The sequence below is a fragment of the Mandrillus leucophaeus genome, unplaced genomic scaffold, assembly GCF_000951045.1.
Source record: "Mandrillus leucophaeus isolate KB7577 unplaced genomic scaffold, Mleu.le_1.0 Scaffold7, whole genome shotgun sequence".
In the NCBI taxonomy this organism is placed as follows: domain Eukaryota; kingdom Metazoa; phylum Chordata; class Mammalia; order Primates; family Cercopithecidae; genus Mandrillus; species Mandrillus leucophaeus.
Window position 1 is genome coordinate 8,009,377 of NW_012107585.1, and position 27,834 is coordinate 8,037,210.

Here is a 27,834-nt window from a genome sequence, read left to right on the forward strand (position 1 = left end):
CCATGTTAGCCAGGCTGGTTTCAAACTCCTGACCTCAAGTGATCTGCCCACCTCGGCTTCACAAATTGCTTGAATTACAGGCTTGAGTCACCTAAATATAGATACATTTTTGAGACAGAGTCTTGCTATGTTGCCCAGGCTGGTCTTGAACTCCTGGGCTCAAACAGTCTCCTGCCTTGGCCTCCCAAATTGCTGGGATTACAGGTGTGAGCCACTGCACCCGGCCCTTTCCTTTATATTTTAAGAAGCGTTTATAAGGCTGCTGTTTATGATGTATTTAGTAGTCTTGATCTGGTGTGGTTTGGTCTTCAATTTGTTTCCTTAATTCTTCAATCTCCCTGTTAAACTTGTGTCATTTTATCATCTTCTCTTTGAACAGTTGTTTTATTCAAATAACTTGAGTTTTACATAACACAAGGCACTATTTTCCCTGGGTAACAGCTTCTCTTGGCCTGAATTCCTGTGTCTCTCTGGCTCTCGATGTTCCCTTCTTTCCCATTCCCTCTTAGGGTGCAGAATGTATACATTTCTTCATCTTATTCTGGATGGCTCTACCTAGACCTTGCCTTTGCTCACATATACTGAGAGTTTCCCCCAACACCCTTTCTACCTTATCTGAGGCCTTTATCTTTAACCCCTCTACAGCTAAAAGGTAAGCACTACAACTGACACATTTCTGTAGCCAGAGGCTTCTGGATAGAGTCAAGGTTGGGATAGTTGAGGCTACAATAGACTCTGCTGGCAATCTCTTTCCTGAGATTTTTTTCTTCAGTGTTCTGTGCACATCACTCACTCTACCTGAACACAGGTAATCCCATTCCCACAGGAGAACATCCTCAGCCTTGGGGCACGTATCCCCAGTGGGCTGTTTCCACAGTGCTCCTACTGCTTCTGCTACCTTCCCTTCCTAGAGACTGGAACCCAGCCTCTCCTGTGATTGGAGGTGGTTATGTGATATAATCACAGAAATGTGAACTTTCTTCCCCAAATTAGAAGACGGAGCCCATGTGAGAAGCCCCTTGTGTTTCCCTGCCTTGTCCTCCCCCTGCTTCCTTCCAGAAAGCTCCGCGATGCTTCAGGTACAATAGCCGACCGGGGATCAGACGGACAAGAACTACACACCTAGCAGAGCAGCAAGCAGGAGGAAGAGCCAGCTCCGTGCAGACGTTCCTGAGGGGGTACCCATCCCAGACTGCCTACTGCGGACTTATTATCACTTGGGAAAAATACCCACAGTGCCTTGTGCCTGTCAGCCGCAGTTTGTTGGCTGGACTAGCTACAGAAAATGACCACTGGCAGTTTTTCCCACTGTTGGTAAAATCCTGCGGTGGTGCAAAGGGGCATCGAGCCTCGGAAACTTTTCCTTTACTTTTCCCAGGCTGTCTACTCACCTCTTCAGTCTAATTTTTTCCAAACTAGACTGGGCACAGGGATGGGGAGAATTTGAGTAAAAATTTTTAGGATTTTGCTGTTCACCATCCTTTCCACTTAACACTGGGGACAAAGTGTCAGAGTCAAACCACAATTTTGTTTCCTTTCTTGGTTGTCAATTTACTTTTTATTTTTTGAGACGGAGCCTTACTCTGTCGCCCAGGCTGGAGTCCAGTGGTGCGATCTCGGCTCACTGCAACCTCTGCCTCCTGGGTTCAAGTGATTCTCCTGCCTCAGTCTCCCGAGTAGCCAGAACTACAGGCGCTCGCCACCGTACCTGGTTCATTTTTGTGTTGTTTTATCAGAGATGGGGCTTCACCATGTTTCTCAGCTGGTCTCAAATTCGTGACCTCAGGTGATCTGCCTGCCTCAGCCTCCGAAAGGGCTGGGATTACAGGCGTGAGCCTCCGCGCCCAGACTTGAGTGCCAATTTAAAAGTTTACAGCATGAAGTTGACTGGCTCTGTTGGCTTCTGCTGGACACATATTTTAATACAGAAAAACTGTGTTCATAGCATTGGGTACTGAAGGGAGAGAGAGTCTGTGATCCAGCTTCAATCAGCCCTAGTTGCCCAGAAGTCCCTGAGCCCAGATTAAAATTATGATGGCTGATAACCACCATTTTTCCAAACTAATACACAATAAGCTAAAAATAGCTTTCCCTTTCTAAGCATTCATGTCTGGGAATTGAGGCTCATTTATTAAATGGCAGGTGACTTCATGATCAATTTAGATGCTAACCTCAATTTTTCTGTATAACACATCTGCTGTAACCTCTGTCAGGAAAAACTGTTCATGAAAAACAGGTATTGAGTCATTTAATCCCTGTCCGGTTTTCATAAGCAAACTGTAACCTCATTCTACAAATAGCCAGGGGGAGAATCAGCTCTGTTCCCATAGTGACAGCTCACTGTATTTGCTATCTTTACAAGGTGGAACACATGTGAGGTTTGGAAATGATAAATCAGACATATCAAAAGTGACTACCTAAGGTGACTATTTCTATAGAAGAACTAACATTATTTTTAGAATTCCCTATGAAAAGAAAATAGAGGCTAGACTATACCTGTGGTCCCAGCTACTGGGAAGTCTGAGGCTGAAGGATCCCTCGAGCCCAGGAGATTGAGGCTGCAGTGAGCTACGATAGCACCACTGCTCTCCAGCCCAGGTGACAAAATAAGACTCTGTCTCTTAAAAAAAGAAACGAATGCTCTGTATGGTTTCCATTAATCTTAAACCATACGACCCTGCCTGCATTTACACTGTATGCTTCTATCAGCCACGCAGAGAGCAAATGCCCCACTAAGTTGGTGATCAGGCTTTTGGTGACCACAACTCTGCAACAAAAGCTATTGCGATGGTTAATACTGAGTGTCAACTCGATTGGATTGAGGATAAAAAGTATTGATCCTGGGCATGTCTGTGAGGGTGTTGCCAAAGGAGATTTAACGTTTGAGTCAGTGGGCTGAGAAAGGCAGGCCCACCCTTAATCTAGGTGGGTACAATCTAATCAGCTGCCAGCTTGACCAGAATAAAAAGCAGTCAGATGGCTGGGAGCAGTGGCTCATGCCTGTAATCCCAGCACTTTGGGAGGCTGAGGCGGGCAGATTGCCTGAGCTCAGGAGTTCGAGATCACCCTGAGCAACATGATGAAACCCAGTCTCTACTAAAATACAAAAAATTAACCAGGCCTGGTGGCATGCGTCTGTAGTCCCAGCTACTAGGGAGGCGCTACTAGGGAGGCTAAGGCATGAGAATCGCTTGAGCCCAGGGGGCAGAGGTTGCAATGAGCCAAGATTGAGCCACTGCTCTCCAGCTTGGACCACAAAGTGAGACTCCATCTTAAAAAAAAAAAAAAAAAGCAGGCAGAATGTGAAAAGACTAGACTGACTTAGCCTCCCAGCCTACATTTTTCTCCCATGCTGGAGCTTCCTACCCTAGAACATTGGACTTCAAGTTCTTCAGCTTTGGGCTTCCTTGGTCCTCAGCTTGCAGATGGCCTCTTGTGGGACCTTGTGATTATGTGAGTTAATAGTCCTTCATCAACTCCCCTTCATATGTATCTATCCTATTAGTTCTGTCCCTCTAGAGAACTCTGACTAATACAGCTATGAAACTGGAGGTAAAGGGAATCATCTAAAAAAGTGGAAAGAGCAGTCACAAAGTCTGTCTTCTTCTGTAAAACAGAAACTGGGCCCTAGCTAAAAACAAGTTACTCACCAAACACCCATGCATTCATTCAAACCTACAGGTCGTACTATACGATTCCTACTTTCTCACAGTCTGTGGGAGAAGCAGGAGAAGCAGAAGCACACAATGCTGACCACAATGCTGGGTTCTAAGGGTCAGGGCACTGCAGAGCCCACACCTAACCACAGAGGGGCAGCAGCTTGCTCTGCTTAAGATCAGAAGCGATGACCTTCAAGATGTGCCTTTAACAATGAGGACACGCTCACCAAGTGGGAAAGGAGACAAGAAGAGATGCAAAAGCGGCCAGGCGCGGGTGGCTCAAGCCTGTAATCCCAGCACTTTGGGAGGCCGAGACGGGTGGATCACGAGGTCAGGAGATCGAGACCATCCTGGCTAACACGGTGAAACCTCTTCTCTACTGAAAAATACAAAAGGCTAGCCGGGCCAGGTGGCGGGCGCCTGTAGTCCCAGCTACTCCGGAGGCTGAGCCAGGAGAATGGAGTAAACCCAGGAGGCGGAGCTTGCAGTGAGCCGAGATCCGGCCACTGCACTCCAGCTGGGCAGCAAAGCGAGCCTCCGTCTCGAAAAAAAAAAAGAAAAGATGCAAAAGCAGACCTGTGAATGGCAAGATTCTGGGACGCACTGGGTTTTCTAAGCAAAATAAACATTTGAGGTAGAAAAAAAAAAAGTACCAGTAGGGTTCAGAGTCCATTTTTAGAGCACTGTTTGACCCCACCTACCCCATTTCTAGCTCACAGCTTTTTAAAACCTTCAACAACAATAATCATGAAGTAAGCAGAAAAAAGTTTTATTCTCACAATAGAACAGCAGCTGGACAAACAGGCTTTCAAGTTAGGCAGACATGATTTCGAATCTCGGCTCCTCCACTGCCTATCTGTGTGTCCTTGGTAAGTTAGTTCACTTTTTTTTTTTTTTTTTTTGGAGATGGAGTCTCACTCTGTCGCCCAGGCTGGATTCAAGCAATTATCTGCCTCAATATCCCGAGTAGCTGGGATTATAGGCGCCCGCCACCATGCCTGGTTAAATTTTTGTATTTTTAGTAGAGATAGGGTTTCACCATCTTGGCCAGGCTCGTCTCAACTCCTGACCTCATGATCCACCCGCCTCAGCCTCCCACAATGCTGAGATTACAGGCGTGAGCCACCACGCCCAGCCGTTAGTTCACTTTTGAGCCCGTTTCCTGTCTAAAAATAATCCTACTATCTCTGAGGTAGGTTGTGATGATTCCATGAAATAATGGTAAAGCAATCGGCTCAGTTCAACAAATTATGATGCTTCTAAATAAAGGAATCAGGAAAGAACCTAGGTGGTGGGTCAGTATTTACCTTTCCCAAGTCAATCTAGTCGCCGCTGTCTCGATTTTAGAATGAAAAAGCAAATTTTCTGTAGTACTACAACTAAGATTATTTTTTTTAAATAGCATTTCTGCCAAATACTGTAGCTCTGTAATACATTTCTAACACAGTTGATCAATAGTTTGACTTAACTATAGAAAGCAACTAAGTGAAATTTTATAGAATTCTTGGAGATGATACAATAAGAGAGTAACAGAGCCCAATGAATTAATCAGTCTTCATTAAACTAAGGTTGCTTCTAAGTTACTTTAAACGGGTGGCTCACTCCACTCTTTTGAAATATATATACCATGGAAAGAATGATCTGTAATCTTTCTTGCTAATCAATATTTTTCACAATCTCCATCATGAAAGCCTATCACATTTTAGTTCACACATACATTATTTCTCCTTCTGAGTTACATACAGGAAACTACCACTGGCATAAGAATCCATCCCATTCTTTAAAAGGAAGTCACTTGTTGGCCGTTCCTGTAGGCATTATTTTCTAACACTCCGCAAAGTACCTGATTTTTACATTTTTTAGTCACAAAACCTTTTCAGTAGGAAGCTAATTGAAATCTCTACTGCAAAAGAGAACAGAGCTGCTAGGATGGAGAGGAGCCCAAGACAGGCAAAGAAACTGTGGGAAATTCTAAACAAGGAAGCATGATGTCTCCTGAATTCCTTCTGGTTCTGAGTGACAGAGACAAGAACTGTAATCATCAGTCCAGTCAAGGGCCACAGCATTAAGATAAGAGGATGATCTCTGTGTGTTCCTCCTATTTATGGAACCCACTCTCTCTACCAGAGGTGTTCAATGAAACGATAAGAGATGGCAATAGACTCAGCACTTAGCCAACATCCTTCTCCTTCCAAGTCCCTGTGGACACACTGATGCTGGAGATGCCAAATGCTGTAGGTGTTTTAGCTTGTGCCAGGAAAAAAGAACCCCTGCTGGTTAATGGGCTTCCATTCTTCATGAACTCCAGTTTCTCACAAACTCATCAAAGGAGAGTGCAGTGACCCTAGTTAAGTCAACACACTGATTCTTCCCTTGGCCCCCATCAGAAGATGACATCTCTTGACACTAGTCACCAAATGCTGCTGAACGAATTACTATCATCTCTGTGCTTCCATTTCCCTTTTTACAAATAGGGATAATAATAGTGCTATTGCTTAGAATTGTGGCAGGGACTGCGATGATAGCTAGCACTTATTTGTGCCTGTCACATAGCAAGAGCCCAAAACTGTTAGCTACTATCAACAACAGCATCATCATCATCTTGGAGTCTGGAGAGACGTGGCATTTCCTTCACAAAATAAGAAAATTGTGGAGAGCAACAATGAAGATTTTAAAGTCTAAAATTAACTCTCCAAAAAGTGCTTTCACCACGAATTGCACAATGTCAATGGGTACTCAGTACAATTACCCCAAACTAATCCTAATCCCAAGTAAGAATTAATGTTTGGAACATATAATGGGGGAAAAAAAAATTTCCCCTTGGAGTATAAAGCAACAATGAATGACTACACAGCAAAAGTCTCCTAAAAATGTAATTTTAAGCTGCTGCTCCGAAGTCAGATGTGACTTACAATTCAGCACTTTGATTCAACTGTTAGAGAAGAATAAAAGGCAGAATACAGCTTCCTTTAAAATCAGTTTTGTTGCCATGTTTAATCAACTTCTCTGTAAGAAACCTCTGAAATTTAAATATAGAAGCAAATAGGTTGTGGTTTGCTTATAGTTCATGCCAGTTGTAACATATATTCTATATTTACCAATGCACACAAGTGCACATGTATGCACAGTTCCATTAGAAAAGGCTTAAGCATGCTTTTTAATTTAAACAAAAGCAGAGTTCTATTTAAAATCAGCTGCCAACACTCACACCAAATCTATATTCTTGGAATCTGTTTCTTCAAAATCAATTTTGATGAAAGTGAAAAAAAATCTTCAGGGAAAAATAATTTTGTAATCCAAGTAGTAGCAGGGAGAAGATACTGTCCCCTTCCATTTAAATGTTGAGCTACAAGATTGTCTAATAAAGATCGTATTTTCTACTTGCTTGCAAGTTCCAGTGTTTTGTGTGTTTTTTAAAGGACCTCTCAAATCTCTCCTACCCTAAATCCTACAGCAGCACGTTTGAAAACAAGGAGACACATAGCACAGGTAACTTGGAATTCCGTTTGGAATGACCCCACCACACCGAGCAGACCTCCGAGTAGCCTCTGAGCACGCTGCCAACAGCAGCAGCACCCAGCATGGCAGAGCTGGAACCCCTCGCCAAAGGACACTGACCTTTTGATGACTTGTGACTTCGTCCCGGCTTCTCCCCAGCTCCTCAGCAAGTTTAACGTTCTCTTCTTGCAATGCTGAAAGCTGCTGGGACTTCTGAGCTGCTGCCTGCTTTAGGGTTTCTCTGCAAGGACAGTGAGTGCAGGGTTACCATAGAAACAAGACAGGCAAGGAAACTGTGGGAGACAACCAGCTTCACAGCACTGAAGAAAATATATCTGGGTCACGTGCCTGATAGGATCTATAATAACAGCAGACAGTATTATCTACATGCAGAAGGGGCTAAATGGCCACAACCTCCCAAAAGGAGGACTGCCACCCACAATTATTACATTTTTCAGAACCTAATAAACCCTATGGCCACCCTCCCACCACCCACTTACCCCATAAAAAAAGAATTTTGCTATAAAATAAATGACAAATGAGATAGTCGGTACAGCCCTCCTATCTTTAGGAATATTTCCGTTAGATGATTTTACTAAAACCCACTTCGTTGATAAAGTGATTTAATTTGCTGCCAAGGCACTCTGTTCTAACTGCACAGATCTATAATTTATTTTTTTTTCTGGAAGAAATACAAATCCAATGGTCCCATTTACCAGTGTATCTGTCAGAGTCAAGTGCTGATGTAAATCTGAGTATATTTTTAGGACAACTAGAGGCGGAATGCCCAAAGGAAATACAGTTTCCTAATTACATAATAGGTGTTTTATTTTGATAGTAGTCTTTCCACAATGCTAATTTATAATTGAAAGAAGCAAATAAAAATATAATACAGACTACTAACTTATACCATGAATATCAGCATTAAAAAAATGAACCGGATAGGTATATTTATTAAACATCTTCTTGTTCTTAAAATAATCCAAAACATAGATCCTAAACATTATCCTTTATACATGAATATGCACAATATTTGAGCACTAAATCTTAGTTTTATGTTATAGAGGGTTTTGATGGAATTGTGAATTTTAAGTACATCTGTGTTGGTTAAACTCCGTTTAGCAAGCTGTCATACATGGCTGAATTCTCAATCAAGTCATCTGGGTATGAATCCATCTGCTGATGCATGAACGCATCTATTTTTAACTTCAATTGTCTAATGGGTGGCAGTTCTCGGCACATTCGATTTTCTCAATTTTTATTTCTCCATCCACCTATAATATGCACACTGGGATGACCTCAGGAAGACTTAGGGAAATAAATCTACACAAAAATTCTCTTAGCACACTAAATTAGGCTTTTTACAGAGATGTTTATTTAGCAATTGAAGATAAACTGAGAAGGGATTTTAGCCTCAGCTAGTCACTCACGAAAGAGACTCATATATATGAATCTCTATATATATGTATATATGTATGTACATACACATACACACACATCACAGCAAAAGTTCATCTGTCCAAAGTCCATCAATCTTTGACAAATCAGATTTCCTTATGGTAAAATCACCATAAGCCAAATGTATTTCCCAGGTGGTCACTGCTTTCATGAGTGGCTACATGGTGTCTGCATGTGTGTGGCCTGTCAAAGTGCTACGCTTATACTCCTGTTCCTTCCTCTCTCAAGCCTACAGGAAGGAAAATTATAACAATGCATCAAGGAAGTAATCTAAAAGTGGCCAAAGTGTCCTAAAGAATTGACCTATAAAAACAAAATCATTGGGTTTTTTTTTGTTATTGTTGTTTTGAGACGGAGTCTTGCTTTGTCACCAGGCTGGAGTGCAGTGGCGCGATCTCAGCTCACTGCAAGCTCTGCCTCCCGGGTTCACGCCATTCTCCTGCCTCAGCCTCCTGAGTAACTGGGACTACAGGCATGTGCCACCGTGCCCAGTCAATTTTTGTATTTTTAGTAGAGACGGGGTTTCATCATGTTGGCCAGGATGGTCTGGATCTCTTGACCTCATGATCCACCCACCTCGGCCTCCCAAAGTGCTGGGATTACAAGTGTGAGCCACCACGCCCGGCCAAAATTATTGTTTTAAAATTTACAAAATGCTTCCATTTTCTCATTTAATCCTCAAAGCCCAAGGAAGTTAATGTTATTTATGTTTTAATGAGAAGATTGAAGCTCCAGGAAGTAAACAGATTTGCCCCAAATCATAAAGCCAGTACGCAGCAAAACCACAAGAACAGGAGCTGCAGTTGGCAGATGACTTCAGTCGTGATTCAGACCTAGAGCACTTCGTTTTTTCTTTAGTGGGTAGCGGGTGAATCCATTTCATAGAGGAAAGAGGCTCCAATAACCCAAATTCTGGAAATACTCAAGGAATGATTCTCAAAATAGCTACAAAAATATTTCTACTGGTTTTTAAAGAAGCTACTTTTCTTTCTACATGACAAGATATCTTGACGCAGAAAAGACTAGGTTTAAAACTAAAGACAAACATTGTTAATATTGACATGCAAACATTTTACTTATGAATCCATCATAAATCTATTATCACGCTAAATGTATTGTACATTTACTACTGTGCTAGGTGAGTAAAGACAAAAATTAGATTGCTTATACCCTTTTTTCCCTAAGATCCAAAATTATACACAAGAAACTGTTTCATTGTTGATTTACAACTGAAAATAGGAGCTGGCTAACCAAAATCAAGCAAGAGCTTTCCTAAAAGCAGACTTGTAAGTGGCACACAGGAAAAGAACATTCAGTTACAAGTGCTGGTTTCCAGGGGCAAGGGTGATATTCTAGAGGGAGTGGTTCCTATTAGAACCCCTTTGGTGGTTGAGCGCAGTGGCTCAAGCCTGTAATCCCAGCACTTTGGGAGGCTGAGGCAGGCGGATCACTTGAGGCCAGGAGTTCAAGACCAGCCTGGCCAACATGGCAAAACCCCATCGCTACTAAAAATACAAAAATTAGCTGGGTGTGGTGCATGCCTGTGATCCCAGCTACTTGGGAGGCCGAAGTGGCATGATGAATTGAACCCGGGAGGTGGAGGCTGCAGTGAGCTGAGACTGCTGCCACTGTCCTCTAGCTTGGGCAACAGAGTGAGACCCTGTCTCAAAAAAAGAAAAAAAAAAAAGAAACCCTGTGTCTATATTGGTCCCCTTTTTCTCCAGTAACCACAGTCCTATTAGGTGAAGAGAAACACCAAAAAAGCTCCAGAGGACACGCAAAACCCCACACACATTAAACCACGGAAGAAGTAAGTGGCTGCTCATTCTCCAGCTTTGAGCTCTGAGGAATAAGACTAAGGAGGAGCCAAGTGACTGCTTTGTTTTGAGAAGCACTGTTCCCATTACACAGTCCTCTTACAGCAGAAGGCCCTAGAAACCAGACCAGGGGGCCACTGGTCATCAGGGGCAGGGGTTTTTTCAACCTACTCCCCACACCTCCTGCGCTGGCTTCCATGGAACGCTACCAGCGTGTCTCCCACCGTTCCTCCCTCCTGTTAACAGTCCCAGGCATATTGTGCCAAGTCACTAACAGGAAGATCTGATTCCCTCAGGTCTGTTGGGGCAGAAAAAAGGTAGAAAATCCAAAGCAGCCCAGGCTCTTTCTGCTCTGGGATCCGGTTCTTCCCTACCCAAATGTGTTCAGGGATCAGAGGTCTGGGGAGTGCAGCACCAGGAACAGCTCAGCACAGGCTGGGGCTAGCATGACAGCAGCTGGAGCCACGATCTCAGCTAAGCTTTTATTAGCCAATGGAATAATTCGAAGGAGGAGGTCACAGAAACAACTTATGTCACCCGGCCAGGCACGGTGGCTCATGCTTGTAATCCCAGCACTTTGGGAGGCCGAGGAGGGCGGATCACCTGAGGTTGGTAGTTCAAGACCAGCCTGATCAACATGGAGAAACCCCGTCTCTACTAAAAATACAAAATTAGCTGGGCATGGTGGTGTGTGCCTGTAATTCCAGCTATGGAGGCAGGAGAATCACTTGAACCCAGGAGGCAGAAGTTATGGTGAGCCAAGATCATGCCCCTGCACTCCATCCCGGACAACAAGAGCAAAACTTCATTTCAAAAAAACAAAAACAAAAACAACAACACCAAAAAACTATTTGTCTTCATAAAGGTGAAATCAGCGCCACACTGAGGGTCGGTGACATGATAGGATTCAGTGAGGACTCTGAACATTAAAGGGTGATCTCACTGGAATACTAGTAATGACCACAACAAGACTCCTAAGAGCCGGGCACAGTGGCTCCCGCCTGTAATCCCAGCACTTTGGGAGGTCAAGGTGGGCAGATCATTTGAGGCCAGAAGTTCAAGACCAGCCTGGCCAACATGGTGAAACCCCATCTCTACTAAAAATACAAAAAAATGGCCAAGCGCAGTGAATCACGGCTGTAATTCCAGCACTTTGGGAGGCTGAGGTGGGCAGATTACAAGGTCAGGCGTTCGAGTACAGCCTGGCCAATAGGATGAAACCGTTTCTACTAAAAATAGGAAAAGTAGATGGGCATGGTGACAGGCACCTGTAATCCCAGCTAGCTACTCAGGAGGCTGAGGCAGGAGAATCGCTTGAACCCGGGAGGCAGAGGTTGCAGTGAGCCGAGATTGCACCACTGCACTCTAGACTGGGCTAAAGGGTGAGACTCCATCTCAAAAAAAAAAAAAAAAGTACAAAAAAATTAGCCGGGCATGGTGGCGCACGCCTGTAATCCCAGCTACTTGGGAGGCTGAGGCACGAAAATTGCTTGAACCCAGGAGGCAGACATCATGGTGAGCAGAGATCACACCACTACACTCCAGTCTGGGGAACAGAGTGAGACTCTCTCTGAGAAGCAAACAAACAAACAAATAAAAACAACAAAGGACTCGTAAGTAGTACTGCAGGAAAGTGGAATTTTATCTAAACCCCACGAACCCTCTTGGCCAGGTCCACTTGGCCCTGCCCCTCCAACACCTAGTAGGACCCAGGGAGTTCGATGGTGGGATTACGGCAGCGGAGGCTGGAGAGGGAGTCTCCCATGGCAGTTCACACACTCCCTTACCAGCTGCCCGTGGGACACATCGCAGGAATTCAACCTGATGCCCCAAAGCCCTCCAGGTTTGCAAAATGACTCGTGTCACCAGAAAAGAAATCCTAAGCTGTACCTGCACCCCGCTTCCTGAATGAATAGAACTGTCACATTACAACAAATGACTTTGCTTTTCCTGTCATGGTGACCCATCTTCTATTTGTGTCATTTGATGTTGGCAGGCCAAGGAAATTGAAGCCTCCCCTGATGACCATAATCATAATTGTAAATTTATAAATCTGCAGAAGTGAAATTGTTGGAACTGTTTAAACATAATCCCATCATCTAGAGACCCGCCATTTCAACTAGGACCGAGGAAGAAAATCGCTGACATCACAAGCTGTACATCTCCTCGCAGGAGCAGCTCAGATCAGATTCTTCCCAGGAAAATTTTAAAACTCTCAGAAGAACCACACATGTGCTAGCTTAATCCAAGCTCAATCAACAAATAGTATTGAGGATGGTGACTTAAAACAGCAGTTTGGAACTGATGCTTTTGTTTTTGTTTGAATCTCATCTATGTATTAGGATTGGAAATAAAAGACACAAACCCCTGAAGGGCAGGGACCATATATACTCACCTTCTTATGCTTCCTACCTTAACTGTACCTACCATGAAAGAAAAAGACACATTCAAATGTTCACCAGGTGAATTAGCTTTAGCGTTTTAGGTTAATACGGTTGATACAGTGTAGTTAACAGAAGATCAAATGAAATATACACTGTAACCATCCTTTAAAATGTCAGAAAATGCCAATCTCTAATAACCACACTAGCCAAACTTGAAAGGCAAGAACTGAGTTAGCATCAACAAAGGAAGTATGAACAGTCTGTCTGCCTGAAACCATGTAACAAACTGATGTGTAAATCTTAATTTTAAAGCCTTCCAAAATGCTGGTCATTTCATTTGCATGCCAGATGGTTTGATTACTTTTTTTTTTTTTTTTTTTTTTTTTTTTACTATAAAGAGAGTTTTGAGGGACTTGCTAATAAAGGGTCTGACATTTCCAAATGTTAAGATTGGCTGGCCAGGTGCAGTGCTCACGCCTGTAATCCCAGCACTTCGGGAGGCTAAGGCGGGAGGATCACTTGAGGTCAGAAGTTCAAGACCAAATGTTAACATTCTGCTTGTACTTTCAAGGCTTTCAAGTCACTTCTTTTCTTTTTTTTGAGACAGGATCTCACTCTGTCACCCAGGCTGGAGTGCAGTGGCACGATTACGGCTCACTGCAGCCTCAACCTGCCAGGCTCAAGCGATCCTCCCACCTCAGCCTCCCGAGTAATTGGCAAATAGGCATGCACCACCATATCCAACTAATTTTTATATTTTTTGTAGAAACAGGGTTTCGCTGTGTTGTCCAGGCTGGTCTCAAACTCCTGGGCTCAAGTGATCCACCCATCTCAGCCTCCCAGTGTTGGGATAACAGGCACGTGCCACCACACCCAGTCCAAAATCACATCTGAATCCCCAGCTTAACTCATCAGCCAGTACACATTTCATTCTGATCCTTTAACTCAGCTGTGGTTCTGACTTCATAGCGGTTACTGATGTTACTTCTAGGGTATGCAATAGAGTTGGCATACGTTTATGTGCTTCTCAAATATTTTTAAAATAATTAGCATTGTGTCCACGTTTTCAATTTAAAATAAATTCCGTATTTTTTTCTCAAAGGAGAGAAACTTACATTTCTTTCCTAAATTCTTCCATTTTTTGATTCTCCACAGTCAGGAGTTCTTTTGATTTGTTCAGCTCTTCCACATTTTTCAAGTTGTTTTCTTTAAGTGTGTCCAACTTAAAGACCAAGAGAAAAAAGCTTGATGAAATTATTTCATTTTCCAATGACATGAATGAACAAATTATTCATGAAAGTGTGTACTGAAAAGACAGATGAAATTAGTCACTTGCAAAAAAAAAAAAAGTCTCCTGGGTGAAGAGATTACAGATGACAAGTCTATTACAAACTGCAAACCTCCTCCTTACATTTAGTCTGACATATCCTGTACACCTGGCCAAAATGTCAAACTAAATTGCTACAGAGAAGTAAAGTTTTCTTTCATGTTGTGTACAATTCTCAGCACTTATCACAGAACTTGCTATTCAAATATGATTCATTAAAAACAAGAAATAAAATGCAAAGCAATTACATCAGCAAGGATTATTCTTCGTAATGAAAAGAAACCCTTTTCTTTTCCCAGAGATTAGTGATTTAGGATATGATATTGTTCAGTGTCACTACCAGATTTACATAGTCCTCATTACAAAAATTATTTATTTGAATCAAAATTATTTGTAGATTGGAAAAAAATTTAGTAACCCATCTGAACTTGAACCTGAAGAGGAAAAAGTCACGTTGTGGGACTGAAGGGCACTTACACCCATTTGGCTCCATCATTGGCCCACGGGGATGCAGCCAGCGGAGGGCCTGGCCCTTGGTGGAAAGCCAGAGCTGTCACTGGGATGAGTGGAGATGTGACTGATCATAGGCTGTGGCAGGTGGCTGGAGCTCTAGGTGCGGAGCCACCACCAAGGATGGCAGCTAATGTGGGCCTCCATTCCTCAAGGTGGCTCCTGGGGCCATGCTGGCTTTCTGGGCCCTGAGAAGTTGTCTCCTACAGGCAGAAGAGGGAGCTAGCTCCTTTTGCCATGCCCCATGCCACCAGTCAGGAGTCCTAGAAAGTGTCTTGCTAGTTTTACAACTACCATCTTCCTTTTAACACCGAACATTCCAGATTAACAAAACAAGAAAAATAAAGTATCACAATGTGTCTGAAAACATGGTTCATCCAACCCTGAATTCTGGCTGTAACAAAGACACCAAGGGATCTGTTACAGAACGACACAGTTCCCCCTGGTTCCACTGCTGCAAGTTACACACATTCCCTAAAATCCTCTCACTTACTTCAGCTCTTAATTTTGATTAACAGCTATGATTTTTTAAAGCTTTTATATTTTTAGCTTAAGTCATCTTCTCTTAGGATTGTCAGTTCTATAAATGTGCTTCCTTCTACGTGAACTGTTGTTATTTACCATATCATTACCTCCAAATGTTCATCACCTTTGAGAAGTTGATTCTTGACCTCCACAGTGAGAAGGACTAGTCTTGACAGTGGCTCCTCAGTTTGGCCACCGCCTACCCCTTGATTTCCTTCCTTAATGTCTTACCTGCCTATTACTTTTAAAAGCATCTGGGCGGGGCGTGGTGGGTCCCACCTGTAATCCCAGCACTTTGGGAGGCCAAGGCGGGCAAAGATCACGAGGTGGAGTTCAAGAACAGCCTGGCCAACATGGCAAAACCCCGTCTCTACTTAAAATACAAAAATTAGCCAGGCATGGTAGTGGGCACCTGTAATCCCAGCTACTCAGGAGGCTGAGGCAGAAGAATCACTTGAACCCGGGAGGCGGAGGCTGCAGTGAGCCGAGATTGTGCCTTTGCACTCCAGCCTGGGCAACAAGAGCAAGACTCCGTCTCAAAACAACAACAATGACAACAAAACAAAAAACAAGCAACAACAACGAAAAAAGCATCTGAAGTTGCACAGGACTTCACATAACCATTTTGGTGCGTCAGTCGGCTTAGGATTTAGATAACGGCTTTCCAAACAAAGGGTTGGTATGAGCTGGGAGGGTGGGAGCAGGGAAATCCAAAGAGGAGGAGAAATGCTACTTGTGGACAGAATCAAAATATCTTGACGCCACATATTTGTCCCTGCTCCAAAAGTGACTCATTCAAGATGACACAAAAGGAAATCAGTACTGAAATGGGCCAAGAAAAGGCCTACATCAGACTCAGGACTGAGGAACGCAACTTAGTGGCTCAAAGTTGGGAAAGGGAAGAGAAAAAACGATGTGTGTGATGTAAGTTAAAGGATACAAAAGCTAGAGCAGGCCATCAGTAGCTCTTCTCACTAGTGCTATCACTAAATAGTCATCTTAGAAAGCCACACTATTAGGGTTTTTTCCTCAATTTGTAAAGTTGATCCTAATAAGTAATGAAGTGATACACTTTATTTAAGATTATCATGACTCTGGAATGCATTTCAAACCTGTGTAAGGTCACACTTCAAAAACATAAGCAATCCTGAGTTAGTGATCAAACATTCCACGAAGTTGGTAAGCTGTTCTTTGTATAAAAAGCTATTTAAATCTGATTACTTCATTCTGTAGTTTTGCATTTGTTTGCTTGGTGTCCTCCAAGGAGGCCAGAGTCTCAGTCTTCTCTTTGGTCATCTGTTCCATTATCTGCATGGCATCTTCCGCTGTTTGAGCAGCCTAAATACAAGGAAACACTGTGAGAAATGAGGACACCCCTTGCCAACACCGTTAGGTGAGGATCGGGCTGTGCCGTTCAGGCAGCACTCAGTGTCTGTGTGGGTAAGGGAGGCACACAGAGAGGGTGAATCAGTCACCAATCCAGTGCTGAAACAGACAGACCAGGACAGGAAAGGTCTTTACTCTAAAGTAGAATATACAGACTCTTTCCTGCCATTTTTCAATGTCAATTGTTATGCAATTTGCATGTTTTCAGAACCTCTAAACATACATCTTCCAATGAAAGTTCCAAATGACACTGGCAAGCATGCTCCCTTCATTCTGACTTAAGTTTGAGAGACTGTTCGGAGGTAACAATGAATAACATCCTAATATAGCTGAATTTCTTGGAATCATATTTTTTATTATAAGCTTAAAATATTATCCTTGCTATTTCAAATCTGGGACTTTTAAAGTCACTCAAATTTAGGCTGAGAGTTTTTCAAATAAATATAAAAATTATTTGGGCACTTCTAACATGAGGCTCAAGTGTTTAATGAGAAGTATTTAATGCAAGTTGTGGGTAATGAATAAAAACACGGCTGTGAATAAAAAGATGCATATGGAGACAAATTCTTAGCTGCTATCAAAATTAATTATAAAAAGTGAGATATAGGCCGGGCGCGGTGGCACACGCCTGTAATCCCAGCACTTTGGGAGGCCGAGGCGGGCAGATCACGAGGTCAAGAGATTGAGACTATCCTGACCAACATGGTGAAATCCCATCTCTACTAAAAATACAAAAAACTAGCTGGCCGTGGTGGCGGGCGCCTGTAGCCCCAGCTACTCGGGAGGCTGAGGCAGGAGAATAGTGTGAACCTGGGAGGTGGAGGTTGCAGTGAGCCGAGATTGCACCACTGCACTCCAGCTTGGCAACGCAGCCAGACTCTGTCTCAAAACAAACAAAAAAAAAAGTTAGATATAAAAATAAATGAAAATATAGCTAGGCATGGTGGCATGTGCCTATAGTCCCAGCTACTCAGGGGGCTGAGACAGGAGGATTGCTTGAGCCCAGGAGGTTGAGAGCAGCCTGGGCAACACAGCAAGATTCCCACCTCTAAAAAAATAAATAAATAAACAGGCCACATACAGTGGCTCATGCCTGTAATCCTAGCACTTTGGGAGGCCAAAGCAGGTGGATCACAAGGTCAGGAGTTTGAGACTAGCCTGGCCAATATGGTGAAACCGAGTCCCTACTAAAAATACAAAGCTTGGCCAGGTGTGGCAGCATGCACCCATAGTCCCAGTTACTCAAGAGGGTGAGGCAGAAGAATCGCGTGAACCTGGGAGGCAGAGGTTGCAGTGAGCCAAGGTCACACCGCTGTACTCTGTACTCCAGCCTGGGTGACAGAGCGAGATTTTCTTTTTTTTTTTTGACAGAGTCTCACTCTGTCACCAGGCTGGAGTACAGCCGTGCAATCTCAGCTCACTGCAACCTCCGCCTCCCCGGTTAGAGTGATTCTCCCGCCTCAGCCTCCCGAGCAGCTGGAACTACAGGCCCACACCACCACACCCTGCTAATTTTTGTATTTTTAGTAGAGACGGGGTTTCACCACGTTGGCCAGGACGGTCTTCATCTCCTGATCTCGTGATCCACCTGCGACAGCCTCCCAAAGTGCTGGGATTACCGGCGTGAGCCACTGCACCCAGCGAGACTCTGTCTTAAAACATAAATAAATAAATAAATAAATAAATTTCTTTTAGGCACTTGTTTATAATTTATTGGTCTAATAAAGTTTATGAAAATTCTGCAATTTTCCCTATCCAATTATCAGCCATGAAGATTTTAATGGAATCTTCCAACTCCAAATGGATAGACACAATGAAAGAGTTAAAAGCCAAACAGAAGACCCTATATTTCAATATGCGCCAATTTATTGCTTTTTTTTTTTGAGACAGATTTTTTCCCTCTTGTTGCCCAGGCTGGAGTGCAATGGCGTAACCTCGGCTCACTGCAACCTCCATCTCCTGGATTCAAGTGATTCTACTGCCTCAGCCTCCTGAGTAGCTGGGATTATAAGTGCACGCCGCCACGCCTGGCGAATTTTTGTATTTTTAGTAAAGACGGGGTTTCACCATGTTGGTTAGGCTGGTCTTGACCTCCTGACCTCAGATGATCCACCCGCCTCAGCCTCCGTGAGCCACCACGCCCGGCTTTTTTTTTTTTAAGATGGGGTCTTGCTCTGTCATCCAGACTGGAGTGCAATGGCATGATCTCGGTTTCCTGCAACTTCTGCCTCCTGGGCTCAAGCAATCCTCCCATCTCAGCCTCCTGAGTAGCTGGGACTACAGGCATGTGTCACCAAGCCCAGCTAATTTTTGCATTTTTTGTAGAGACAGGGTTTTGCCATGTTGTCCAGGCTGGTCTCAAACTCCTGGACAGAAGTCATCTGTCTACCTCAGCCTCCCAAAGTGCTGGGATTACAAGCGTGAGCCACTGCGCCTGGCCTTATTTCACTATTGCTCTTAAGCCTTTAAGAAACCACAGTTAGCTTTTTCACAAAGTTCCTCCTTAAATTAAAAAATAAATCCTTTTTATTCACAGTTTGCAATTTTTTTCAAATGGGGAGAGACTACTACAGTGAGATACTTCATAAAGAATCCCCCTTTCAGACTATAACGAACAGCTTGAGACATATAAGCAACTGACTTAATGAGGTGGATTTCCATAAGCAGAAATGAAGAAAGATGACCTACACCACTTGAGTTAGTGCACAGTGTTAGTAAACAGTCTGGGTGCTCAATACTTGACCCTCTCACTTTACCGTAAATGACTGAAGAGTCTCGAGCTCTCTAATTTTAAGAGTAAGCTTGTTCTTGTCTTTCCTCAAAGTACGGTTTTCATTTTGAGATTCTAGGAGATTGGCTGAAATATGGCTGTTGGTTTTGGCCAACTGGCTGATCTCTTTCTGAAGGATGAAGTAGCTTTCTGCCAGCGTTTCCTTCTCCTTCAGGAGCTCATCCTTTTCCAGCATCATTTCACTCTTCTCAGCCAGGAGGTTCTGGTTGTCTTGCATCACCCGGGCTTTTTCGGCCAGGGTCACCTCATGGTTCAGCTGAAGGTCATCCAGAATCTTGGTGAGGCAGCTGTGCAGTTCCTGCAGTTCTGCCTTGGATTTGGACAAGGCAGCAAAATCACTTTTCAGAGTCTTTATATGGGCAGCAAGTTGAGCTGCTTCTGCAGTCAACAGTTCCTTCTCCTCAATTATCTCTGCCACTTCTTGCTCCGATTTGGTCTTCTCTTGAAGTAGCACAAACTTCTCGGACTGTAGCTCCTCGATACACACTCTTAACTCCTCCACCTCCTGCTCCAGAAGCACCATCCTCCCGTGAAGTTGATTGTTTTCGTACAAGGATGACTCTTTCTCCTTTGCTCTGGCTTCCTGTTCCAGGATTAAGGACTGCTGCATTTCCTGGATCTCCTCGCTTAATTTCTGACACTCTTCTTGCAGGTTCAAGCTATCTCTCAGCAAAATGTTCTTCTCGGAACAACACGTGTTAAGTTCAGCATCCAAACTCTCCTTTGCTTGCAATATGTGAGTGTGTTCTTTTTCCAGATTCTTTTTGGCATTTTGAGCCTCTTTCAGCATCAAAGAGAGGTCGCACTTGCTGGCCACTAGTTCTTGGTTTTTGTTTTTTCTCTCTTGAAGCTCCTTCTTCAGAGCGTCAATATTACCGAGGAGTTTCATATTCTCTTGCACAATTATCCTTCTGTTTGCAGACTCTTGATCACATTGCCTTTTGAGGTCTCCTATAGCTTTGATGGAGTTCTCTCTCTCTGCAAGTAAAACTCCATTTTGGGTTTCCAGTGCGGATTTTTCTTTCAAGAGACTATCCTGATGCTTTTTAAGTTTAGTCATTTTCTGAGAAGCCATCTCCTTCTCGGAAGTCAGGTAAGTGATCTTCTCATTCAGGCTCATCTCAGTATGGGCAGCCTCTTCTGAGCATTTGTGGAGTTTTTCAGTGATGATTCTATTTTCACTTAAAAGTTCTTCTTTCTCAGCCAAGAGCCTTCTCTCAGAGGCAGCCAAGGTTTCTTTCTCATGCAGAAGCTGGATGCACTCAGAGTCTGTGACTGCCCGCCTGGCCTTAATTTCCTCCAAGAGCTTCGTGAGGCTTGTGTTTGTGGCCTGGAGTTGCATGGTCTCCAGCTCTGCCTTCCTCAGGGCCTTGCTGGCATCATCCAGCTGTGCACGGAGCCCACTGGCTTCTGAGCGGAGCAGCTGTTTGACCTGGAGAGCGGCCTGGAGGCTAGCATTCAGCTTTTCCTGATCGTGCAGCAGCATGTCCGTCTCTAACTGCAGATCTCTGTTGTTCTGAAGAGCATTATCTCGTTCCACCTTTAAGGCTATGCACGTGTTATCGAGATTGGACAGTTTCTCTAAAGCTGACTTTTTCTCAGCTGTGAGATCTTCAATGTCCTGTACCAAAGCTTTCTGATCTTTGACTAGCTCCTCATAAGAGCTCTGCAGCTTCTGAATGATGTCATCCTTATCTTTGGCCAAGATGAAGTTTTCGGTAATAAGTTTCTTGATCTGGTTCGCCAGGTGATCTCTTTCTTCCTGGTCCTTCTCAGTCTTAGCAATCAAAGCATCTTTGCTGAGCTGGAGCTCTTCGATGAGCGTCTGCATGCTCACCTTGGAAGCTTGCAAAGAGTCATTCTCCATATTGATCTTCAAGAGTTCTTCCTGTGCAACATTGATTTCTTTAAGCAATTTCTCTCTCTCAACAGCCAAAACTTCTTTATTGAGATGTTCCTGCTCATAATGCTTTTCAGCATCTTGCTTTTCTTCTAAGAATTTCTCCTTTTCTAAATTAAGAGTTTCATTCACTGACCACAGTTTCTGCTGGTCTCCCTGAAGTAGAGCTATTTTGGCCTCCAATTCTACAAGCTTGGATAAAAGTGAACCGTTTTCTAACTTTAAATCATTTCCCTCCTGCGAAAGAAGCTGCTTCTCTGATTTCAGACCCCTCAGCTCTTCTGACATTAGTTCAATTTCTTTTTTGGCTGATGTTAACAAATAAGTTAGCGACTACAGAAACAAAAGATGGAAAGAATGGAAACAAAAATGAAATCAAGCAGACAAATGCAAGCCCAAATAACCTAATGTAACCTAAATGATAAAACCTTTACAATTTCTACAATAAACTTTATAGAAACTATCTGAATAACAAGGGAAAGAAACTAAACAGAGCCCATAAAAAGATAAGTCAAAAGTAGCTTTGCAAAGTGCTTCTTTATCTGTTAGCTTATTTTATCTTTGAAACAACTTGTGAAATTATTCCCAGTAGCTACCTAGAAGACAAAAACAGTAGCTTGATTTTAATATCAGGGCAAAAGATTCTTTCTTGCCATTCCAATTATCGAATTACTTTGAATACAGAAAGGATTCATAGAAGAATTTTTAAAAATACAATTAAAAGAAGTACAAAAAGTCAGTACATTTTAATAAAAAAAAAGGAAGGGGCATAACAAGGGAAAATAAACTATTGCCTTCCAAACTCACCGCAGAACCTTACTTAAGGACAGCCACTGGGCTGAGAGTGATTTAGTCCTAATATCACATATAACTTAAAAACTACAGCCTAATTTCTAGGCTTTGGTGACTAAAATGAATAGATTTTTTTTTAATTTACTGAATTATAATTTGACCACAGTGTCTATAACAGTGCTGTCCAGAATTTTCTACAATGATATAAATTTTTTTTTTTTTTGAGACTGAGTCTCGCTGTATTGCCCAGGCTAGAGTGCAGTGGTGCAATCTCAGCTCACTGCAACCTCCGCCTCTGGGTTCAAGCCATTCTCATGCCATAGCCTCTCGGGTAGCTGGGATTACAGGGCTCCACCACCACGCCCAGCTAATTTTTGTATTTTTAGTAGAGACAGGGTTTCACCATGTTGGCCAGGCTGGTCTCAAACTCCTGACCCCAAGTGATCCACCCACCTAGGCCTCCCAAAGTGCTGGGATTACAGGCATTAGCCACCATGCCCGGCTGATATAAATGTTCTTATTTGCAGTCCCATCATGGTGACCTTAGGACTACTGAGCACCTGAAATGTGGTGAGTGCAACTGAGGAGCTAAATTTTTAATTAAAATGTAACAAATTTAAATTTATTTATTTATTTTTTGGAGAGAGTCTCACTCTGTGGCCCAGGCTGGAAGGAAGTGGCGCGATCTCAGCTCACTGCAACCTCTGCCTCCCAGGTTCAAGCGATCCTCTTTTAAGCATATACAAAAATAGAGAAAATAATGTAGACCGCATATATTTCCATATTAAGGTTTTTATTTTTATTTTTTTTTTGAGACAGAGTCTCACTCTGTCACCTAGGCCAGAGTGTGGTGGCACCATCTCAGCTCACTGCAGCCTCCACCTCCCAGGCTCAAGGGATTCTCCTGTCTCAGCTTCCTGAGTAGCTAGGACTACAGGTGCGTGCCACCACGCCCGATTAATTTTTTGTATTTTTAGTAGAGACAGGGTCTCATGATGTTGCCCAGGGTGGTCTCTAACTCCTGAGCTCAGGCAATCCGCTCACTTTAGCCTCCCAAAGTGCTAGGATTACAGGTGTGAGCCACCAGAACTGGCTACAAATTTAAACTTGAATGGCCTCACATGGCTGGTGGCTACTGTATTAGGCAGCACAGCTATAGCCCACTGGCTCTTAAAAGTAGGGAATAAGGAGGCTTCATGGGCTCCATGAACCTTGTTGAGTGCACACATAAACTTTCCCGAAAAAATATCTGTAGATTTCATTAGATTTTTCCAAAGAGTCTGGGACTGATTAAGATCCACTGAAATCAGATACCAGACAACTTTGGAGGGGAACAGTCCTGGCATTTTAACTCAGTGACCCTTGCACAAAACCAACCAACAAAATTAGTGAGACTGGCCAGGAATGATGGCTCACACCTGCAATCCCAGCACCTTGGGATGCTGAGGCAGGTGGATCGCTTGCATCCAGGGGTTCGAGACCAGCCTGAGCAACATAGCGAGACTCTGTCTCTACAAAAAAAAATTAAAAATTAGCCAGGTGTAGTGGCACGTGCCTTTAGTCTCAGCCACTTGGGAAGCTGAGGCAGGGGGATCACTTGAGCCCGAGAGGCTGAGGCTGCAGTGAGCCATGATTGTGCCAGTGCACTCAGCCTGGGTGACAAAGTGAGACCTTGTCTCAAAAAACAAACAAAAACGGAGGAGACCTTGCATCAGCTTCTACAATGCTGTGGTTTGCTCAGGCTGCAGCATTTTAAAGAAAATACAGAAAAAACCTGAAGTCTGCACAGATAAAGGAAACCACAAAGACAAAAGATCTGGGAATTGTATCTAGTGTTAAATGGCTCACAAAACTGGAGGTATTTCACAGAAAGAAGAGAAATCTTCAACTATCAGCTGTAGAAGAGGGAGAATATGGGCCTCCCAGATGACATGCACGGCGCACACACACCATGTCACGTCCACTTAGTTAGCAAGAGGCTTTTCATGAGACTGGTTTCAAGTCCTAATATGCTTTTTTATCATTTCTTTCTACTAAACTCCCAAAACACATAAAAAATAAATAAAGACGAATATTTACTTTCCTTTGAGCAATAAAAGGTTAAATAGTGGGAAGGTTGAACTTCGTGAAGTTACCAGAGTCACAAAATATACTGGTCAGGCCAGGCACGGAGGCTCACACCTGTAATCCCAACACTTTAAGAGGCCAAGATGGGAGGATTGCTTGAGCCCAGGAGTTCAAGACCAGCCTGGGCAACATAGCAAGACCCCACTCTCTACAAAAAAAAAGAAAAAGTAAAAAATATATATTGGGCACAGATACAATCCTGAAACCATAAAATGAAATCCAACATATCAAGTTCTGTTCTATCTACTAACAGGGTGTTTCCTCCCTGCCCTTGAATCCAGCTTCCTCGTCAATAAGCTCACGGTACCTTCCTGGGGACACACAAAAGCCCTCTGTGGAGTTCTCAGTTCTAACTCTTCCTGGAAGAGCTCTGTTCCTCCAACCAGGCTCTCTCTAGTCCTGATTCCTTGCTTGCTTGCTTCATGTGACCTCTGCCTCTTGCTTTACTGCAATGTCTCTCCTAACCCTAGTGCAAGGCGGCAATAAGCATGGCCAATATTAGAGGAACAAGCAGGCAAGCAGAGCTCAGGCAATGGAAGAACCTTTGTGATGGCTGGGAAACAAGCAGCACGGGGGTGACAGCTACACACACCATTCCAGGAAAGACCGGCCGCCATCACCGTCCCTGAGAAGGAATGGCAGCTGGCACAAAACACTTGAAGCCATAGGAAACGTAACGTACCACCCACGCACTCAGAAGGGTAACGTTTGTAGAGGCCATCGTAACTTGTCCCACTGGATGCTGCTTTCTAAGCACCCTTCCTGCCTTGACACAGAGCTCAGGCAAGCTACAGCACAAGGAAATTCTCTTGCATCACGTACTTTGGCTTTGTCGGCTTGCTTTCTCAGCTCCTCCAGCTCCTGCAGCAAGCCACTGTTCTCCTCCCGTGCGCCCTTCAGCTTGTCCTCTGTGTCCAGCAGCGTCTTCCGGAGGTTCTGCAGGATTTCTTCATGCTTGGTTTTTGTCTCAGAAGTGGCCTTCTCATACCCGGCTTTCAGCTCCTGACACTGGTTGTGGCTCGTTTCCATCTTCTTTTCCTGCAGAGACCCCGAGTGAGGGAATCAGTCATCTGCCCATGTGTGTACTACCCCTTGCCTTCCTTTCCAGCCAACAGACCCACTGAGTCTCTCCTTACCAGGTCCGACAATTTCCTCTCCAATTCTTTCTTTTCTTCCTCATGCTTTTCAGCTGCTTCTTGCTGGCTCTGTTCAGCTTTGAGAGTCATGTCCTCAATACTTTTTTGCAGAAAACTTGCATTTTCATTAGCCTTTGTAAGTTTTAGCTGTAATTCTTCTACATATCTAGAAAAAGTTTCAACATAAGGTGTCAGATTTTTCATAAGAATGTTTTAAATTTCAGAGTTATATTAAAATATACTACTAACAACAACTGTAGTAATTATTTTTTAAAGTTATGTGTAATTAATAACATCTGAACTAGGCAAGAAATTTTTAAATGCTTTGCCTAATCATTTTACCAATTATGACAGTTACAAATACATTATTTACAGTAACAACTACTATAATTGTGAAGGTTTACTATTTTACATCAATAATTTAAAAAGGAAAAATGAGTGAAAAATAAACTTATTAAAGGAAATGAGGCCAAGTGTGGTGGCTTATGCCTATAATCCCAGTAACCTGGGAGGTCAAGATGAAATCACTTAAGTTCAGGAGTTCGAGACTAGCCTGGTCAACATTGTAAAACCCCGTCTCTACTAAAAATACAAAAATTAGCTGGGTGTGGTGACGCATGCCTGTAATCCCAGTTACTCAGGAGGCTGAGGCAGCAGAACTGCTTGAGTCCGGTAGAAAGAGGTTGCAGTGAGCCAAGATCGCGTCACTGCAGTCGAGGCTGGACAACAAAGCAAGACTCCGTCTCAATTGAAAATAAATAAAGGAGGTCAGGTGCGGTGGCTCATGCCTGTAATCCCAGTACTTTGGGAGGCCGAGGCGGGTGGATCATGAGGTCAGAAGATCAAGACCATCCTGGCTAACATGGTGAAACTCCATCTCTACCAAAAATACAACAAATTAGCCAGGCATGGTGGTGGGTGCCTGTAGTCCCAGCTACTCCGGAGGCTGAGGCAGGAGAAGGGCATGAACCTGGGAAGTGGAGCTTGCAGTGAGCCAAAATCACACCACTGCACTCCAGCCTGGCCGACAGAGTGAGACTCTGTCTCAAAAAATAAATAAAATAAAATAAAATAAAATAAAGGAAATGAGTATTTTAAAATTTTAGCAGACTAGATAACCAAAAATTCATTCTAGTGCTTCTGGAGGACAGAAGATACAAAAATGACAATAACTCGAAGTTCTACTTTAAAGAGACCACGTGGTTGAACAAAAACATGTATATAAAACATGGGGGGCCGGCACATTGGCTCACGCCTGTAATCCCTGCACTTTGGGAGGCCGAGGTGGGCGGACCGCCTGAGGTCGGGAGTTCAAGACCAGCCTGACCAACATGGAGAAACCCCGTCTCTACTAAAAATACAAAATTAGCAGGGCGTGGTGGCGCATGCCTATAATCCCAGCTACTCAGGAGGCTGAGGCAGGAGAATCGCTTGAACCTGGGAGGCGGAGGCTGTGGTGAGCCAAGATGGCGCCACTGCACTCCAGCCTGGGCAACAAGAGTGAAACTCCATCTCAAAAAAAAAAAAACATGGGACGTTGACCAAGAAAACAGACTATCAGATGAATCACAGATACGAGAGGGAAACTTGGGGGCACTTCTGGCTTTTACATCCACAAAACACCTACAAAAATGGAGCTTTTTGAAGGCACTGAGCCACCACTACCTGGGCAGCAGCACCACCTCAAGGCAAGTTTGACCAAAGTTGCCCAACCAAGGCCTGACCACCACTCAGTGCGGGCAGAATTGTGTGAGGGTGAAAGACTGGATGTCTTAATAAATAGAACTCTGCAGGTATTAACACTTTTAAGAAGTAAAAGTCTAATGCCTACAGACTTAATTTATAAATCTTTGCCTTATAAATTCTTTGATTTTTATATGACAGCTATTAAAAGAAAAAGATCAAAGCAACAAGAATTCCAAATAAAGACAAGAACAGATATTAAGACAGAGGAAACTTCAGCACTGAGGAAGTACAATGCAGTTTTTGGTTTTGTTTTTTTTTTTGAGACGGAGTCTTGCACTGTTGCCTGGGCTGGAGTGCAATGGCACAATCTTGGCTCACGGCAATCTCTGCCTCCCGGATTCAAATGATTCTCCTGCCTCAGGCTCCAGAGTAGCTGGGATTACAGGTGCATACCACCACACTCAGCTATTTTTTTGCACTTTTTTAGTAGAGACAGGGTTTCACTACGTTGGCCAGATTATTCTTGAACTCCTGACCTGTGATCCGCCCGCCTTGGCCTCCCAAAGTGCTGGGATTACAGGCGTCAGCCACTGCGCCTGGCCTACAATGCAGTTATTAAGAGCAGGAGGGGCTCTGGGACCAGACTGATCAGATCTGAAACCTCAGGCTTCACCCCAGTAAGCTTCAGTTTCCCTCCCTTTCTTCCTTTTTATTATTTATTTATTTATTTAGAGACGGAGTTTTGCTTTTGTTGCCCAGGCTGGAGTGCAATGGCACAATCTCGGCTCACCACAACCTCCGCCTCCCAGGTTCAAGTGATTCTCCTGCCTCAGCCTCC

The 27,834-nt window shown here is 43.6% G+C and overlaps 1 protein-coding gene across 1 annotated transcript in view; it reads right to left on the reverse strand.

Moving 5' to 3' along the window:
• CLIP1 (CAP-GLY domain containing linker protein 1) overlaps nucleotides 1-27,834 on the reverse strand; it is a 148,540-nt gene that overhangs the window by 38,874 nt on the left and 81,832 nt on the right. Inside the window, exons 15-19 of the mRNA XM_011964502.1 lie at nucleotides 25,311-25,476; nucleotides 24,997-25,212; nucleotides 16,400-16,516; nucleotides 13,932-14,038; nucleotides 7,278-7,398 (exon numbers count right to left, since the gene is read on the reverse strand). Of these exons, the coding sequence (XP_011819892.1) occupies nucleotides 7,278-7,398; nucleotides 13,932-14,038; nucleotides 16,400-16,516; nucleotides 24,997-25,212; nucleotides 25,311-25,476 (727 nt within the window). The remainder of the gene's footprint in view (nucleotides 1-7,277; nucleotides 7,399-13,931; nucleotides 14,039-16,399; nucleotides 16,517-24,996; nucleotides 25,213-25,310; nucleotides 25,477-27,834) is intronic.